This window comes from Natrix helvetica (genome assembly GCF_964273705.1).
Source record: "Natrix helvetica genome assembly, chromosome: Z".
In the NCBI taxonomy this organism is placed as follows: domain Eukaryota; kingdom Metazoa; phylum Chordata; class Lepidosauria; order Squamata; family Natricidae; genus Natrix; species Natrix helvetica.
Genome location: NC_138554.1, coordinates 26779452 through 26799599, shown reverse-complemented (window position 1 = coordinate 26799599; position 20148 = coordinate 26779452). Strand labels below are relative to the sequence as shown.

General features: G+C 40.1%; 1 protein-coding gene across 3 annotated transcripts in view; it reads left to right on the top strand.

Annotated features, from left to right (window-relative positions):
- LOC309382266 (voltage-gated potassium channel KCNC1-like) overlaps positions 1-19253 on the top strand; it is a gene marked incomplete at both ends in the record, with an annotated part of 58390 nt that extends 39137 nt beyond the window's left edge. Inside the window, one exon of one of the 3 annotated variants that reach the window (XM_081933859.1) lies at positions 16801-19253. In XM_081933859.1, the coding sequence (XP_081789985.1) occupies positions 16801-16922 (122 nt within the window). Of the gene's footprint in view, positions 1-4867; positions 4966-16788 lie in introns of those variants that run through there. The other 2 variants (XM_081933858.1, XM_081933860.1) reach the window with 2 other exon arrangements.
- Between the last annotated feature and the right edge of the window lie 895 nt (positions 19254-20148).

The following is a 20148-nucleotide window of genomic DNA, read 5'->3' as shown; positions in this document are numbered from 1 at the left end:
TTGTGCTGATTAAATGCATTTAATGAAGCTGGCTGGTAGCCTTCCAATATCTTGCAAACAAGAAACCTTCTCCTCACCAACATAGCTTCCATGTTTGCTGTATATTTGCCCCAAACTCAGCTGCAATGATTCCATGAATATTTATGTCTCATGGGTTCCTCTTTCCCAAGGACCATCCCTATTTGTGGATAGTCAACGTGTGGGAGTTGGATAGCCATATAAATTTGATCAATCAATAAATAAACAAAGGGTTGTGCTCAATGAACAAAGATACTATTAATGGATATGAAGGAGTATGTAAGTTATTGCTTGTAGTATGCATTGTAGACATTTTTCAGAGGCTGCCTTCTCCCCTAGAAGAGATAATTTATGCACTGCACTAGTGATAAATCTATATGGTCGCCAGTGAACATAATATATAAATAATTTGGCAACTTTAAGACCTGGGGACTTCAACCAGTGGTGGGTTCCAGATCCCGTTCCAACCGGTACCTGCCTGAGACGCCTCCGCAAGTCTCCATGACACTCCAGCTGCTCAGTGGAGCATCGAGCAGACACCATACGTGTCATGCATGTGCGCGGAAGCGCCAAAGGCTTAAAGGACAGCTAAGGAGCTCGGGCAGGCGGGCCCTCCGGAGCACCATACCGGAACGGTACCCGGTGCTCCGGGCAGGCTTTGGTACACCCGGGGCATTCTGCATACTGCCGGGGCATACTGCCTGCAACCCACCACTGACTTCAACTCACAGAATTCCCCAGCCAGCCATGATGACTGAGGAATTCTAAGAATTGAAGTCCAGAAGTTATAAAGTTGATAAGGTTGGATAGCCCTGATGTAAAAAGTAAGGTATGGTGGCCTATTACTATCCAGTGTTATCTCCTTAATTTGCAACCTTTTTTTTACCCCAGACATTATCTCTCTGGAACCTCTTTATAAGCTAAAATCAGGTGGAGTAAAGCAAAGTGCAATCAAAATGGGGGGATGGGGACGACAACTTTGAGGACACTTTCTTTCCCAATCTATTTCTCTTTTGCCTCACAGGGGAGGGCTCAGTAACTATTACCAGAGATCCTATACCTACTCCAAGTAGAACATAAATACTGCTATAGCTTCTCCATAGATTCATTGACAAAATCCAATATTTTCATCAAAATGACTAAAGTACCACCATAATTCTGCAATACCAGAGGAGCCTTCAATGCATATAACCACACACATACTATTCAAATGGAAGCCTAGATTGTTGAGTTGCTTTCAGTGAACAATGCTTCTAAGACCTGCATTGGCAGGTACAGTAGCCCTCGACTTACAACCTTTTGTTAGTGGCCATTCAAAGTTATAATAACGGTACTGAACAAAGAGGTTCACCACCAGTACTTACAACCATCATGACATGTCCATGTTCACATGTTCAAAATTTAGGCAGTTGGCATGTCCCGTATTTTTCACTCCATAAGATGCACTGTTTTTCCTCCCAAAAGTGGAGTGTCTTATGTAGCAAATATGGGCAACAAGCAGCGGCGGCAAACAGTGGCAGCGATCCCCGCCACCTGGAACAGCTGATTGGTGGTATTCCGGGAGGCCGATCCAACCGTCAATCAGCTGCCTGGTGGCAAAGGCTCTAGCATTCCCCAGAGGAGGCAGCAGATACGGAGGAGGTAGGCTGTTTGCTGCAAGGACGCTAGCCAGATGAATACTGGATGGACACTGGGAGGCAGAGACAAATTTTTTGTTCTTGTTTTCCTCCTCTAAACCTAGGTGTGTCTTAGGGAGCAAATATACAGTAGTTATGATAGTTGCTGTGTCCCAGGATCATATGATCATTATTCGAAACCTTCCCAGCCAGCTTCTGACAAGCAAAGACAATGGAGGAAGCTGGATTCACTTAACTGCAGTGCTTCGAATACTTGTAGCTCAAGGTTGAACTGTGGGATTCTTAGTGCTTTCTGAGCTGGTTGCACTGATGATGTTACCTAGTTGGGTAATAAAACATCTGTAAGAGAAAAAAGGACAAGCTCAGAGAGCACTGAGGACCTTACAATGATTTGCTTCATAGTGGAAAAAATAGTTGCAAAATTGGGCACAACTCATGTAACAATGGCCTTGCTTAGCAACAGAAATTCTGGTGTCAGTTGTGGTCATGTCAAGGACAACTTGTAAATTGTTTTTGGAAGGTTTATCCCACAATTCTGATATTTTCACTGAAGAGCTTCTGATCAGCTTCCAAAGAAACGTGCAAAGTTGGGAACGTAGTTTGGGTAATATGAAGAAGGCTGAATATTTTTTAGCAAAATAAAATAAATGGTGCAATTAGGTAAGTGTAGGGAACCAACAATATCTTTTAAAGGCTTGCTTCTAAATTTTTCAGTTTCTTTTCTTAAATTTTAATCTACATGGAAATGTGCTTTAAATCAGCCCTAGGCATTTGCCTATGCTCTTCAGAGCAAATAGAAGTATATACCGCTGAGGGAAAAATCATTATTAATTTTCCTATTTGTACGTGTGCATATTTTAAAACACATTGGAAATAAGGTCAACTGTCATTTGACAAAAGATAACTATAAATTCTTATTTCAATTCAAGTAGCTGTTCCTGAAAAAGGTGACAAGACAATAAGAAAAGGTATCTGAGCATAAGAGAGCACATTTTAAATAGCACTGAAGAAACTGCTTATACTACGTTTTTATGATTAACAAACATGATTTCAAAAATAGGGGAATTCAGACTGACTTCAGTTGTAGCCCAATTTAAAAATTAAGTACTCTGTGGATCTTAATCCAAAATAAAATGAGAAATAGATCATTGCTGATTTGCATATGGTGATTAATCCACATATGCGCAAAAGAAAATTCCATATTGCTTAGCTCCAAGGCTAAGAGTATGCAGACAAAACTTAGATATAGCTTAAGGCAAGGGCTGATAGCTTAAATCTTATATTAGGGGATGGGAGACTATTTGGATTTTCATTTCTTTAAAAATGTTTAAAGGTTTAATTTTTCACCAGTCAGGCTGACTTTTTAGAGGAAACCCCACCAAAAATCAAGGACACAGTCTGTATTTCACATTTATATATTTATTTATCTCTTTGCTTGCTTGCTTTTTTAAAAAAAATCAATTTCATGGTATTTGTAACTTGCCCGAAGCTTCAGACTCAACTGCAGGACGCCACAGAGAAAAATCAGAAAATAAAAATTAAAAGAGAGATTCCTCCTCCTCTTCCCCAGATAGCTACATTAAACATTAAAAAGCATGGTTAAAAGCATAGTGGGATGATTTTCTTTTAACAGCTTTATAAAATGCTGGGATGGAAGGCAGACATATCCCCAGTTTGGCCTATCAAAACTATAGTCTATTCATCCTCGAAAGTGGCCAAGATAGCATTAAAAAAACTGCCCACAATTTTTCTTTTTACCAGCATCATAAAGAATAGTTTGGGTTGAACAGTGTCAGGATAGTCTCCATTACTCTAGGACAGTGTTTCTCAATTTCAGTGATGTTAAGATGTGTGGCCTTCAATTCCCAGAATTCCCTAGCAAGCCATTAATAGAAAGTTTTCCAGTTCATTCAGGTTTTCCAGTTCATTCAAGACCCACCTGTTCAAATTAGCTGGCCTGGCCCAATCGCAATTATAAGTATAATCTAATCCTGACCTTCCTGGATAGCATTTTAAAATTTTAAATTCTGGGGTATTTTAATTGGTTTTAATTATCAGTTAGTTTATGGCTATTGTACAGACTGTGTGCTTAATTTGTTTTGTCTGGGCTTTTGTATTTTGTTGTCTATTGTATATTTATTGTCTGTACATCGCCCCGAGTCCCTTCGGGGAGAGGGGGCGGTTTATAAATTTAATAAACTGAAACTGAAATGAAGATTTAGACCCAAGCTAATGAGGATGAACTGCTGCCTCAGAGATTAGTGTGGCATGACCTGATAACCCATCTGATAAGTAGTAAACAGCAATAAATAAAAGATACTGAGATTGTTTTAGACTTTATTACAAAATTTTAAGGAAGCGATTTATAGGACAAATTAAGAAATTCAAGCACCATCAAGCAATCATGTTCCTATTAAAATGACAATATTATATTTAAAAGGAATGCTTAGCATAATTTAAATTCAAACTTCATTGAACCTCCTCCAAACCTTGCCTGTTTGTTATTCTCTGAAAGAAAGAAAATACTAATGATGATTTGATATTGGAACTTCTGGGAGTCCAAAAGATAGAGAGACTGCATTTCTAAACAGAAAAATAATATTTTTCTTTTAAATATTATATTTTATAGATTCATTTCTTCCATAGGCAGCAGAGAAAAATCATGAGCCACTTAATGATGCTATCCTTACAACACCCAAATATTTCCCCAGTAGCCCTTTTAGGGTCAAGAATGAATTCGAATTCAGATCCCTCTGAATCAAAGCTAGGATTCCTAACCATGGCATCATTCCATTTAAACAGGAGGGAAGGAAAGATTAAAAATTAAAATTAATGCGGAAAATAATAACAGCTTTCTCCAACCTGGCACTTTCCAGATTTTCTGGAACAGCAACTCCCAAATTTTCTAGCCAACAGTTTTATTAGAGACCTTGAAAATTACCATTCCGGAGGCCTGTCAGGTTAAAAAGGATTGGTGCAATATGATAGAACAAGTGAGTCAAGCAACAGGCTGGGAGCAGAGCAGGTAAGCGGGCAGGTGATTTTCTACAGCCATGCCTCCCTTGACTTCATCACATGCTCATTTTCAGTGCCTCCTCCTCCTCACACCACCTCTGTGTTTTTCCCACCCTGACCCCCTTTTCATCTCCATCCATTGCTCCTATCCCTACCCCTCCCTTTATTCCACTGCCCACCAAATCTGGGCCCCACAGGCGCCCGCCGCCTGCCACCGACAGCATTTGACTCCTCTGCCACCTCCTGGTACCTGCATGACTACAATGCCAACGCAGCTCCTTGGAAGCATGAGTAGGAGGCCTGGAAAGCAGGGAATTGGTGAGTAGGCTTTCCCCATTGCTCTCCATCCTCTTGACACACACTTTCAGTTTGGTCTACTTGCACTTTGTAATCCCCTCCAAAAGAACATTTGACATCAACTCTGAAGTTTCCTCTTCCTCCGATTCAGGTTCTTGGTTTCATTTAGCTTTTGTGGCAGTAGAATAACAGCAAAAAGGGGCCATAAGAACTGCATTGCCGGGTGGGAAGTCATTTCGAGGAGAAACAAAAAGCAACAGGCTAGGCTAGATTGTCCTGCTCAAACACTGTTTTTCATTTCTTTGCTGGTTTTCTTTTTGCAAAAAGTTTTTGACATTTGAAAGCATTACAAATGTAATCATCTCTTTGCACAGGTACAGTAGTCCTCGACTTACAACCACTATTCAGTCTGTAATTCTGTTGCTAAGTGAGGCAGTTGTAAAGTGCGTTCTGTTTATTTTTAAACTGTTTTTGCCACTGTTGCTAAGTGAATCACTGCAGTTGTTAAGGGAATCGTATAGTCATTAAGCAAATATGCCCCCCCCCTTGACTTTGCTTGTTGGAAGCTGGGTGGGAAGGTTACAAATGGTGATCACATGACCCCAGGACCCTACAATTGATGTAAATACATACAGGTTGCCATGCACCCAAATTTTGATTGCATGACCATAGAGATGTTGCAATGGTAACAAGTGTTAAAACCAGCCATAAATCACTTTTTTGAATGCCGCTGTAACTTTCAACAATTACTAAACAAATGGTTGTAAGTCAAGGACTAGCTGTAGTCTAATACAATGCTATCAGCTTTTCAACTCACTGGCATCTCATTCTGTTTCATGTTTCAGCCAACCTTCGGATGTTCCCCTGTGTGAAGTAAAGTGGACAGAATCATATTCCTTTTTTTAGCACAGCAGACTACATATAGCATTAAATCTTGGAGTAATTTTAGGGGTCATAGAACTTTAGTGAAGGTATCGCGTAAGTCATTACTAAAATCTTCTACTTAGTGCAAGATACAGCAGTTATGATTTCAGGCGTTTGCAGTGAGTTAATTTTAGGAATAATTTAAAAACAGTCATAAGTATGGCTGAAGTAGGGGCCTATAAGATTGCAAAGCTCTGCAGAGGATGGCAGCAATGAGATACAGTATAGAAAATCTATTTCTTGCTTCCCTCTGGTGGTTGAATAGGGGTTTGATTGATTGATTGAACCCATATCTGCTATTCTTACAGAAGATTTCAAGAACTCTAATACAGGTAGTCCTTGACTTACGACCACAATTAAGCCCAAATTTGTTGTTAAATGAGATAATTGAGTTTTGCCCCATTTTAGTCCTTTCTTGCCACAATTGTTAAGTGAATCACTGCAGTTGGTAAGTTAGCAACTTAGTTGTTAAGGGAATCTGGCTTCCCCATTCACTTTGCTTGTCAGAAGGTTGCAAAGGGAAATCACATGACCTTGGGACACAGCCACGGTCATAAGTATGAACCATCTGAATTTTGATCACAGGATTGTAGGGATCGTGCAACTGTGAAAAACAGTCATAAATCTTTTTTTTTCATTGTAAGTTTGAATGGTCACTAAATGAACTGTTGTAAGTCGAGGACTACTTGTAGATTGGACCATTTTTTTAAATTTTACATGTATGCTGCCTAATTACAAGACTAATTGTTATTCTTATATAATCCTGTAGCATTTTTCCCTCAAAGGCCATTTTCTAGATCATTGACCCTGTTGCCCCCTGGCAATGCTAATTAAAAATACGCTGCTACTGTATTGGACATGAAATTTCCATTCAGCTGCAATGGCCGAAGGCTATTAAAATGTTGCTTCTGTGAGTAGGTTATTCTTTATCCTCATTAAAGCCATTTAAATTGGAAGTGATCATCTGTTGTACCACTAATAGCCTAGTGTTATCTCTGTCAACCTATTTATGACTATAAAAATAGTTCTCCTAAACGAGAGAACTTCTAGTATTATAGGAAAGAGGAAAAACCTTTGTGTAATCACTCTACTGTACGCCATTCTCGTTTTATAATTTTTAATTTCAGAATTAGCTGCTTGTTCAGTTGAAGGACTCCAAGGGTTTTTTTTCTCTCTACATTTTTGTACATTTCATAGAATCTGTAGCATAAATGTCCACTTATTTTATTTATTTATTTATTTATTTATTAGATTTATAGACCGCCCCCTCTCCCCGAAGGGACTCGCCGAAGGGAGTTTAATATTTCTTTTAAGAAATGATATGCTGTACTTCACTGAGCTATGTGGGACTGACAACTTATGGACTATGTTGGACCCTTTTATGTCAAACCTTTTTTATATGCTAAATATATCACAAATAAAGGTTTAATTGTATTTGGAGAGCTGCTGGAGAACAATCCACTGAAGGGGTTTTCTATTAATTAGCTGTGTTTCTCAGACTTGGCAACTTTCAGACAGGTGGACTCCAATTCCCAAAATTCCCTAGCCAAGACAAAGTTGCCAAATCTCAGAAACAATGCAGAGGCTACCTTCTTTTGGAATATTAACAGGGAATAGCATCAAAACAACCTTGTTTGAGCTTGGAAATCAAGCAGGGTCTGCTGTGGTTAGGACTAGAGCAGGGGTAAACTCAAGGCCCGAGGGCCGGATCCCCAGGGTGCTTAAATATGGCCAACAGGGCCTTCCTGGAAACAGCAAAGGACCACCCACGGTGCCTCTGCCAGCTTCATTTGTCCTGGCAGAGGGTTGCAGGAGGCAGTTGCAGCCAAAAATGGAGGTTGCGATGGCCGTGAGTGGCCCTCCCGAGTTCCTTTTTAACTGGCAGAGGGTTGCATGAAGCCATTGCAGTTGAAAACAGAGCTCAGGAGCTCATTTTCACTGGAAGAGCACTTGGGCCACCACAGGCGCCCCTGACACAAGTGACGTCCCACTGGTCACACCCATCCTGGTCATGCCCACCCTGGCCCCCCCAAAGTCAAACACAACCCTGATGTGGCCCTTAATGAAATTGAGTTTGACACCCCTGGACTAGAGAAAACTCAGAAGATTCCAAAATCTTTCATTGGAAAAACTTACTGATTCAAAAATGGTGTCCAGATAAGGAGGGCAGAACAATAACTTTGCCCATCAATAGTTAGGATGTAGGATGAATACACAGGATACTTGACAAACTCTTTTTCTCTTACAGTAAACCAGGACCTGTTCAGTGCTGAATTGATAACTGGCATATTCATTACTATGGAAGACAAGCTCATTGGTTTTATTCAGGCAGAAAGGGTATTATACATATCCATTTATCACTGGAAGGGATTGTGCTGGGGGTGTCTACAGGGAAGTGGTAAAAAAATAGTCACGATGGCAGCTGCAACAATGGGTTTGAAATCCTGTCTCCTTTTTTATCTAGGATCAAGATACCACAAAGTTTGAGAAACCTCACAGTACAAGTAGTCCTCGACTTCCTTTAGTGACCGTTCGAAGTTACAATGGTACTGAAAAAAGTGACTTGTGACTGTTTTTCACACTTATAACCATTGCAACCATCCCCATGATTATGTGATCAAAATTCAGGTGCTTAGCAACTAGTTCATATTTATGACAGTTGCCGTGTCCTGGAGTCATTGATCACTTTTTGCAACCTTCTGACAATCAAAGTCAATGGGGAAGTTAGATACTCTTAACCATGTTACTAACTTAACAACTGTAGTGATTCACTTAGCAACTGTTGCAAGAAAGGTTGTAAAGTGGGGGGAATCACTTAACAAACATCTCATAACAGAATTTTTGGGATTACTATCTTCATAAGTCAAGGACTACCTGCAGTGATTTCCATGTGTGTATTTATATAGAAAGCAGTGTTTCTAACCTCAGCAAATTTAAAATGTGTGGAACAGGCTAGGGAATTTTGGGAGTTGAACTCCATATATCTTAAAGTTGCTGAACTTGAGAAAAACTAATATAGAGCAGTATATGCAAATATCATGCAAACCAGCAGATTTTTAAATCCTCTTTTTAAGCAGTGCTTTTCTATTATTGAAGTGATGCTATTTATACTGTCACTGTAAATCTCTGTCAAGAGCTTAGATCCACACAAACAGGCAATGTGTTAGTATCAGGCAGTTCACTTAACTGCACTATCATTTTATATAACTCTAGAACATTGGGCACACATGTACATACACACTCACTGGTTACCAGCGCAATTTTTCCCCTCTCCAACTTCTGAAAGACATACCAAAAAAATGTATCAGGCTATCTCTTCAATCTTGTCTACTCTTATCTTCTACGGTACAGATAAAATAACAATTACTACTTCAGGTTAATCACAAGCCATAGCATATCATGTTAGTCCCTTGCCAGACCTTTCTTCTTACTTTTAAATTAAGAGTTTATTTGTGTTTAACAGAAGACCGACAAAAAGTCTCAAATCCAGTAAGGGACACAACAAAGGAAAAGAAAGTGACCAAGAATGAGCAGATGTGAACAAATTGTAAGAACATTATTTTTAGGCATGCTGTTAATTTCAGTCTCAGAGCGCAAGGTAGTATATTCTATATATAGATTTCTCCAACCCAGGGTGCTCCGGATGTGGGAGGCCCTCCATATGCTGGGTTGGGAATTACAAGATAAAAATTCAGCACATGGATATGGCACTATGTTGGGGAAAAGCTTCTTTAATAGGCATGTAGACAAGTCGTAGGCCACCCTCCCCCCCCTTTTTTTTTTTACAATCAGGATTAGAATTTAAAAGAAACAGCAGCAAAGCTAGGCCAAGTCACTCAAAATTTTGCCAGTTTGAGTTGGGTGCCAGTATCTTTCTATTCTTCTCACCTATCATATGTATAGGCACAAACTCATACATACCTTCCTAATTCCCCCTCCTCCCCTGCTCCCATGTCCTATGTGCTTTGGCTTTATTTCATTATTATCTGTTTTCATTTTCAGGGCAAATATTGCGCCTGTCCATGGAAGAGAACGATGGGGAGCCCCACATCCCTAGAACTGAGAGTTGGGATGTCAAATAGTACCGGCTCTTAAAGCATAGATAGGAGGGGGGGGGGGAAGAGAATGCTCTAAAAAGCAGTGTTTTTCAAACCTGGCAACTTTAAGATGTGTGCACTTCCATTTTCAGAATTCCTCAGCCAACCATGCTGGCTGGGGAATTCTAGGAGTTGAAGCCAACACCTCTTAAAATTGCCAAGTTTGAAAAACACCCCTTTAAAGGGACATTGAAGATGGACACCATTAGGGGAACAAATTGATGGAGCATGGGGCTATGGGTACAGAGCTGAAGTGAAATTGGGAGAAGCTGAATTGTTGAAGGGGTAAAAGAAGCAGACAAGATAATCCATGGCTTGACTGAGTCACAGAGTAACATCTCAACACTGTCCATCAAGTGACAAAAGCTTCTTGTTCCTGGCAGAGATGGGGCTTCCCTCGTGTTCTTCCCAGTGGTGGGCTGCATCAATATTTGATTCCAATTAATGCCCCATTTCATACGTCTTGTAGGGTCTACCCTGTATTCTCGTAACGCCCCGACTGCGTGAGCCAGGTACGTATCTGGTGCCATACACCTCAGCCTGCTTATTTATACACCTGGGGGTGAATGGGTGGCATTTTCCATTTTTTTACAGGCAGCTAATTAGAGATGTCTGGATGAAGCTGGGGCTTCATACCAGCTTCTGGTTCAGGGGTTGGGTGGAGAAGGACAAGAATCCAAAACAGTTCCATCAAGCAGCCTTTAGACTTCTTGTCATGGCCTAATTGCTTATGCCAATATTTGTAGCCCCACAGGATTGAAAAAATTAAGTCATGAAGATTCTGTGCATTAGATGCAATTCTTAGGGGATCCTAGTCTTGGTTGCACAGTTTCATTGCCAGGCAGTACCATGGTTCCCACTTTATGCTTTCCATTGGATCAGATTCAAACAATGTTGTCCATCCAAATTCTTGGTACAATTCTTGCCATTCACACCTTTTAGTTTTCCTGTGTGTGCAAATCAGTGCTCCTCTCTTTTTTCCATGTGCCCATTGTTTTGCATATGTTTACCTAAGCTTCTGTCTTATGAGCATTTGCAAAACCCCAAATCATGGCCAAGGAAATAAATGAGTGGCTTGCCCTGGTTGCAAAATTGAATTCTGGGTGTAGACAACAGTGTGTGCAAAAACAGGTAAGTGTCAAACGGAGTGGCTGGTGAAATGTTTGGATATCGTTGCATGCCAAGGAAGCTCGTCTTCCCATTTGCACATTCAAAACCAGTGCTAATGGGACAGAAACAATGCAATGCATTTGCATGCATACCTGGTTCGAGCTGCAGATGAACCTAAAGGGTAAGCGTGCAATCTGCTGCTTAATTGCATTTAATTTAAAGAATTGCACGTGAGAATAAACTGGATAGTCCCCTTGCTTTTAAGTTTCGCTTCATTCAAGTAATTCTGGACAATTTTAAAGAATTGTACAGTAAAAAGTAAAAGTTTACTTGGTGTGAGCGAATCTTAGAATGTGCAAACTGTTCCTGTGTAGGTAAAAATGAACCGATGAGCACAGAAAATCTGCACTTTGCACGTGCTGTTATTTCTTTTGCTCCATGCTGCGTGTTCAAAAGAAAGGGTGAGCACATGCTGATTATATGCAAAACTCTCCTTCTTCTGCACACAAAGGAGTGAATGTTTGCTTGCACAAGCTATCCTGCTTAGCATTTCCAGCCCATATGATCAGGTATTTGTGTCTTTCTTTGTTCCCAGCTCTGATTACCGCCTGAGACTGGCTGGGCATGTGAACTCCAGCGCTCCCTGGAGGAGGTCAGCCTTGCTCTGCTTTCACTCCAATCTCACTTGTTGCTTTTGGTGTGGGGTTGGGGGCTGCTGGTGAATAAGTAAGGAGGCCTGAGGACATGGTCCTCTGTCTTTAGTCAGGATCGTTTTCTTTCTCCTGCTCAGGAGTGAATTGGGGCATCACACGAGATCTATTTAGATGTGTTTGCATGACCTCTCTAGTTAACTTATTAAGACAGTTGTGGAATCATAAAGTAATCAAATTAGCTAGGTTAGCACATCACTGTTAGGCTAAATCATTATGACCTTGTTTCTGTTCATTGTGTCATGTGAACACACCATGTGTGTAGCAGGGCTGAGCTGCAGCCATCTCTGACACGAAATAACTCTTGCATGACAGTACAGGTAGTCCTCAATTTACAATCTTTCGTTCATAGTTATGAAGGATTCAAAAAAGATGTACTGACATGACCCTTGTACCAACGCTGCAAGTAACATGATCGTAATTCAGAGACTTGGCAACTGACTCCAATTTATGACCAGTTGCAGCATCCAATCATGTGATTGTGATTTGCAAGCTCTTTTGCCAAATCCTAGCAAAAACAAAAAGCTGGATAACCTCAACAACTGTGTGATTCACTTAACAATTGTTTAATGACAGTGGTAATTTGCTTAATAAACAATAAACAATGTCATAAAAATAATTGTAAAATCGGGCCCAGCTTGGTGTACAACTGCAACGATTTATAAATGAATATGCCAGTCCCAATTACGGTCATAAGTCAAGGATTATCTGTACTGAGGTATGACAGAGAAAGAGAGAGAGATTGAGTTGGGCTTCCACACGCTAAGAAATTGCACCAGGTTTGTAATAGATTTAGTGCAATGTTCTGATCAGAAAGCTAATGCCTCTCTGTTACACACTGAATATGTAAAAGCATGATCATCTGATAATAGGAGCATGCTTTGTAGAGTATCCCTGGGATGACATGTAATGACTTACTACCTGCATGCAAACATACAAAAGCATTACATACTGTATATCATGTCATATAGGTCTGCAACGTGCACACTGGTATATGGGATGATATACTTTACATGTAGACCATGCATACATGTTTACATGTATACCTTGAATCGTCCAGTTCCAATTCACAACAGTCTGCAGTAGGTATTTTGAAGTGCTGCAGATAGGCTACACAAGCACAACAATGGATCTCCTGGTACTCATTTGTATTGGTCTAGATCAGCCTTCTACTATTTGGTGGTCTTCAAATGTATAAGATTAAAACTTTCATAGTTCCCAGACAGCATGAGTAGTTTAACTAAAGAATATCAGGTTGGAGTGGGATAGGTGTATGGACAGAATGGATGGATAGACAGACCAATATCCAACAAACATACATACTGTACTATATTTTCACAATATAATGTATATATCTCAGAATAGCATCTTGGGGTGTATGTTCTCCACTACTTTCTTTTAATGGAAAGGAGTATAAAAGTGTTTTTAATAAAATAAATATTTAAAAAATAAAACAAATTCCATGCATATTAACAGTAACATATACATTATATCAGGGTTTTTCAAACTGAATTCTGTTTGAATTTGATGGGGTTCCCTGAGAAACCAAGGGTGGGGAAGGGAACCTCAATTAACTTGAATATAGAAAGTTGCATAAATAAATTCTAGGCACAAACTGTATTTTATTGGCAATGTTTACTCCTAGAGATTTGCCTTTTGATCAGGGATTCCAATGTTTTTAGCAGATTCTACAGCCTGAAAAAAAATTGAACTCCCTCTCCCCTCCCACCCTCAATTATATGACTCATGTGTCAGCAGGTTTAACCTGGAACATATATTTAAATTATGTTTCACATATTCCTTCATCAAATAGCATGTTAATTACATGCATTACATTAATATTATGAATCTACTTACAATACTCACATGCACCATCTGGAATAAACTCCCATTTAATACAGATCATGCTACCAAGAGCCTGTTGTGAGTTATAACCAATGAATCTCCAAAATTCGCACTGGGAAAGACCAGGCATCCTTAGGCCGCCTCACTCCGTCCCAGAATCAACACCATTTTCAGAGCAGCTACAATGAATCCTGGCCCTTTCCCAATGTGATTAGCACAATGTCCCTTCCATCGGGAGGAGGTGTATGGAGACAAAGGTGTGGGCCCTGTGATGTAGGATGAGGGCCCCGTGGGGCCCAATGGGATGGCAAGCAAGGCAGGAGAAGTGAGAGGCTTTGAGAGGCCCTGAGTAGGCCGCATGTGAGTTAGGAAAGTACTTCATTGCAGGCCTGGCTTGCGCTAGCCTCCCAGGGCTTCCCCTACCTCTGAGTAACCCAGGCTCCATTTAATGACCACATCAAAAAAAAGGTGGAGTTTGTTAAGCAGAACAATCATGTGATTGCCTCCAATAGATAGATAGGTAGGTAGGTAGGTAGGTAGGTTGGTAAGTAGATGATAGATAGATGATAGATAGATGATAGATAGATAGATAGATGATAGATAGATAGATAGATAGATAGATAGATAGATAGATAGATAGATAGATAGATAGATATCTCAAGTTACCTTATAGTAAAATAGGCAGCCAATACATTTTATAAATAAAAAATAAATATGTAATGACTTGGCTGTATGAGATATGCAAAATACTTCAGTCATAACATGTTCTAGTCCCATGCATCTCCTGAACAGGTATATTGTCATATGAAGCAAGTGTGGCTGAATGGTTTTTTTTCTGTGTTGCACAATTGGCTGTGAGTGTTGTAGCAAGCATGAAAATAGTGACACTGAGGATCTTCTACAAGGGGAAAAGCAGGTTTTTAGGAGAGGGGACAGAATGGAAAGTCATGGCGGGAATTGCTTTGGCAGCAAAAGGGTTTTTCAGATTAAATTCCTCTTTCTCTATACTGTCTGTGATCCCTATAATTATCAGCCTCTCTTTCTTGAGGATAAGTGCATTTTTTGGAAACCTGCAAAGTTTTTTTCCCCTTCTCTTATGCAGGATATGCCCTTCATTTTTTTTTCTCCCTGCATTTTATATATTTTGGAATGATTGGGGCTGAGAGGGAGTTATATAGATGCCAAACAGAATTATACAGTTTAGCCACTATAAATCAGATGAATTAGGGAAAATCAGTGTCTGGGAATATTTTAATAGCTTTTTTTCTGACATTCTACTTTTGGATGAAGATGGATCTTATCTGGAAGAACCATTCCCATCTGGAACAGTTACAACTCCATTCCAGAGGTGCCCAGAGGTGGGAAGTAAAAAAAAAATCAAGATGGTAGCCAGAATTGTATGATTGAAGCCCCATCTCTTTTTCACATATGCTGAAAGAAACTTAAAAGGGGCAGGGTTTCAATTCACATGTTTGTGGCCATCATGTTGATTTTTTGACAACCCTCCTGGGGACACCTTTGATGGATCTCAGATTGATAAAACAAAGGAGAGGGCTTTGTACTCCTGAGTTCCGCTTCCTCAGAACAGATTGTCCTTTGAAAATAGGAAAAGCTAAGGGGGAATGACGATCTCTGCTGCTCATCCCTCTAACAAAGCTACGAGAGCCTGTAGGGCAGTCCTTTTCAAACTTGGTCATTTTTAAATGCATGAACTTCTACTCCCAGAATCCCCCAGCCAACAAGGAATTTTGGAAGTTGAAGTACACACATCTTGAAAGCAGCCAAAGTTGAGAAATGTTACTATAAGATGTAATTTTTGAAGTGCTGGACCACAGCCAGGAAAATCAGAGCTAATAGTTTTCAATTCAGGTGGAGAGCATGGGGCAGCCCATTTCCAAATTTGCTATCCCAGAGTTCTCCCCTTGATGGTAATGATAGCAGCCAGACAACCCAGGCCCAGTAGGATTGTGAGGTTGGAGGAGAAATTAATTTATGGTACTACTGGGAAGGAAGGAAGAATTCATTTGAAGCCCAGATGGGAACAATACATACCAGCGTCATCACTGATCACTAGATAATTACAAATATCGTTTTGATTTAAATAATTATTACTTAAGGGTTTTTTAAACTCAATTATTATACATTTCAACGTTGAGCTTTGTTATTGAATATGGCATGGGTTTGTCATGGTTGGTGGTTTGAGATGCAGGCTAAGGCCTAAAGTGAAGGAATCAGGGCATTTCCAGACAATGTTTTCAGTGGGCAATTATTCTGCCTTATTCATAGCATTTTAAAGAAACAGAAATCCAGATGATCCTGTTTTCTATAGGTAAATAACTACTTTTTTAAAAAAAAACACTGAAAAAATAATGAAAGAGAAGATGGAATGGTTGCACTAATGCTTTTGACTTGCTTTAGTAGGTCACTCCACTGGAAATATCTTCAACCAGATTTAGCAGTTTTATATAGCTAGTTAGCTGTTGTATCTGCTGATCTAGGAACTTCCCTATAGTTTTCTAGATAGCAGTATGGAAGTAATGAAACAGCATAAAGTTTGGTTTTAGAAAGCCCCAATCCGCACTGCCATTGTTGAGAATTTCAGGGATGGAAATCCACTCACTTATAGTGTGCCAAAGTTGGGAATAGACACTAGTATTCAGGGGTGATTCTATAAACCATAAACCGGCATTCCTCAACAATCACCTTCCAATTGTGTTGAGAATGCAACTTCTAAAGCATGCCAAATTGTGGGAAGACTGCTCTAAACCTCCACAAAGTGTGACTTAATATAAGTAAAAAGCTGTTTTAATTGAAACAAAATAAAATCGGAGTGCCCCAGTTTGGACCGTACAGCCAGCATCTCTGCAGCTGATGAAGAATTGGGAATGGAGGAGAAAAAGCTGCTGCTTCAGAAATCATGATTATGAAACCACAGATTTTTTAAATGCAGCCAACATTGGGGTAAATGGAGCAGATCTGAATCAGTGTAAAGTTATCAGTGAAGCATAGCAGAAAGTAGCTTTTTCCCCTCTGTATGCTATTGAGATTGCCTGACAGAGTGCCTTTAAGTCTTAACCGCACGTGTGTTTTGTTCATTCATTCACTTCTCTCGTCTCTCTTTTTCCTTCCTGACAGCACTCCCCACAGGCTATGAGAAGTCCCACAGCCTGAACAGCATTGCTGGTCTACCTCCATCTCCAGCACCCCCTTCCTTTGGCTCACCTGGTTCCGTCCGACGTCCTCGCTCGCCCATTCCTTCCATACTCTAGAGACACACCAGGAATGCTTGGGGTTAGCTTGTATGTTTGTTTCTTTTAAAAAAAGAAGAAGGAAAAGGAAAAAGAAAAGGTAATGCCAAAAAATAGGGGGGCAGAGTTAAAGGCAAAGAAAACACTCTCTGCCAAATGCATTGGAACACACGAAATGCGGGAGACACCCATACAGGTGGTGTTGCACTAAATTTGCACTTTCTGGAGCATCCATGAGAATTCTGAGGCCTGAAGCCTTCGATCCCCGTAGCTTTGAATCAGGAGTACAGCTTGAGCATCTACTGCGGGAGGAAGGGTAAGGGATGGTTTGCTCTGAAAATCCAAACACTCAAAAAGCAGGAGAGGAGATGTGTCAAGGACAAACATTGCAGGAAAGAGCCCAAGGCCCTCCTGTCTGGATTCTCTGCATCCTTCCCTTCATCCACCTTACCAGACTGCACAGTATTTCTCTGACCCTGGCTTTGCAGTTTCTCTCTGTTTAATGCTCTTTCCCTTTTCATCATCTTACTCAGGACTTTAATGAGCCATAGAGCCTTCCTTCCTTCCTTTCCTTCTGTTTTGTGTCTCTCGGTCTGCACCTTGTTATCTACGTTTGATTTCTCTGTCCTTCCTATCTATCTCTGAACTTTTCCCATAGAAAAATCTATCTCTCTGTTAAATCTTCCCTCACAAACGACATGTTTCCAGTCTTTCTACCTGTCTCTCTCTTAACTTTCCTTATTTCCTTAATGAGCGGTTCTGGTTCTTTAAACACATGGACCCTCCACCGTTCCTCTGAAGAAGGCCATCCACTCATCTGCCTTGGGTCTTCTGTCTTTCCTTAGAATTGTTCTTCTGTTCTGTGCATGGATCTTCCATCAATCACAAGCAATAAGATCAGACTCTCCCTTCTGCCTGGATGCATGATAACGACTTTCCTATGATGTAGATAATCCAAGAATAACCAAGTTCCCACAGATGAAACAGCTGAGGGTAAGCGCAGAGACCAGGATGGAGTCTGGGAGAAGGCAACTCCAGCATCTGACTAGGTTTGAAGGAGAAGCTAGAGAACCATCCTCCTTCTTTTGCCTCTCTCTCCTTTCTTCTCTTTTGTTTGTCTCTTTTTCCACACACAGAAAAGGACAAGGAGCACTACTTGTTGAGGTGGGTGCTTTCACTGTGATTTTTTTTCCTGTTTCCATGCAAAGTTGAGATGGGATGCTCTTTTGATCTGATTGCAAAAAAAAAGAGTGGGGAAAACAAAGAGATATGAGAACAACAATGAAGAGAACGCAGGAAAAAGAAATCTATTTTTCAACTGAAAAAGAATAACCGCAGGATCAGAAAATGTATTGGCAACTGCACAGGGAAAGATATTTTCCTATGTTTCTTCTGGAACAAGAAAATATAGGACATGTCACTGAGCACTTGAGTATGGGACACCTGGTTTTTTTCAAAACAATGCTGCTGATACAGACAAAAAAACAAACAAACGTAAGGAATAGCACCACCGAGCTAAACTATTTAGAACCTGCATTTTCCAAGCCAGCATGTATTTGCATGTAATACTGTAAGCGACAATATTTAATGTTATATGCAAAAGCAAATGAAAAAAAAATGACAAAAAAGAACTACAAAAAAGCAAAAAGAGGTATATTTTCCTTCAGGACTTGCAATCCCCTGCAACAACAAACATCACCAAATTTAGCAAGTACCCCCTCCCCATGACCTGTTTCCATCCTGCAAGGGGGTAAGAAGCACTGCACATTGTAGGAGGTGGATGTATCCTAAAGGGCTTTTTCCTTCCCTGGGCATGTATCACGGATGGCGATAAGATGCTGGCAGAGCGAGCCCTTTGTCCTAGAGCAAAATCCAAGAGCTTCTTCTTTGTTAAGAAAATGTTCATATGATCTGAAATAATGCAAGGGGGAAGAGTAGCTTATACTCATTGCTAATTCAAGTAGTAAATTCCAGAGGAAAAGACAGTGCGGGGGCAGCAAGGCTGGCATTTTATTATGTGGACATTGAGGAAGTAGCTTGGCGGGAATATAAAAGGCAGGAATTTGGTCAAGATGGGAATAAGACATTGAGAAATGCTGTACTACAATCCCTTGTATATAAAGGTGTTACCTTTAGCTGATATATATTTTAGCACAGGAATTCTGTTTCATCAGAGTGGTGTAATACTCCAAGCGGCGTGTTCCTTTTGTAGATGTTAACTTATTGGAGGCTACCAATCTTCAGTGCCTCAGCTTCCATTCAAAACCTGTTTTCCTAGCAATTAATTGTAGGAGAAAAATTAAGCACCTCAACGTGGTTCAAAACTATACACAACCAGTCTGGTTACCTTTTTTTTTTTTTTTTAGTGAGTGATAAGATTTGCAGATTTGCACAGCTCAAGTTTTCCAATGAATGCACTTTTGAGGAATGCAAAATACCATGTTTTGCAAGATGCTCAGGACTGAAGAGGGAACTGTTAGCAGCATGTTAGTTTCTTGAAGTTTTTAAAAATAATTTCTTAAGTCTACCCATCCTGTGGGCATAGTTCTGGAGTTGACTGTACCAACAACATATGTCACAGGCAGGTTGATTACTTTGGCCGCAAAATATATCTGGCATGTTATCAGAATGTGAATTAAGTGGGGAGATTTGTAACTGGAGCAACATGGATCATTCCATAGGCAGTCTAAAATGTAGCTTTCTAAGGCCAAATATCACAAGTAGCTGAAGCAATAGTTGTCCCACTATCATGTATTGTTTTGTTGCCTCTTGTTGGCAGGCTTTTCATTGACAAGCTACAAGCAACGAATGGCACAAACCAAGCTATTCTGTGAAATATGGTCAGTCAGAAGTGATCTGACTGTTTTATGTCATTGGTCCATGTAAAGTCTGTGAGCATGACTAAATGCATCACACCATCTTCAGTATCTAAATGGCTTCTTAGCAAAGGGATAGGTATCTCCATTAAGTAACCTTCTTTATGACCTTATGGTTAAAATAACCAGCACCAGTTACATACTGGTGATACAAGATACATATCATTATGCTGGGTGGGTGTTCAATGCCAGAGAGCTAAAAAAAACTATCTGAAGGACCCTCTAGAAGCATTTCTAGTATAGATTTATTTGTTTGGTTGGTTATATTGATGATCTGCCTTTCCTTCCCTTCCATAGCATTTCCAAACACCCTACAAAATGTGATGGTACAATTTGTAATATTCAGTAGAAAAAATAATTAAAGCATAAAT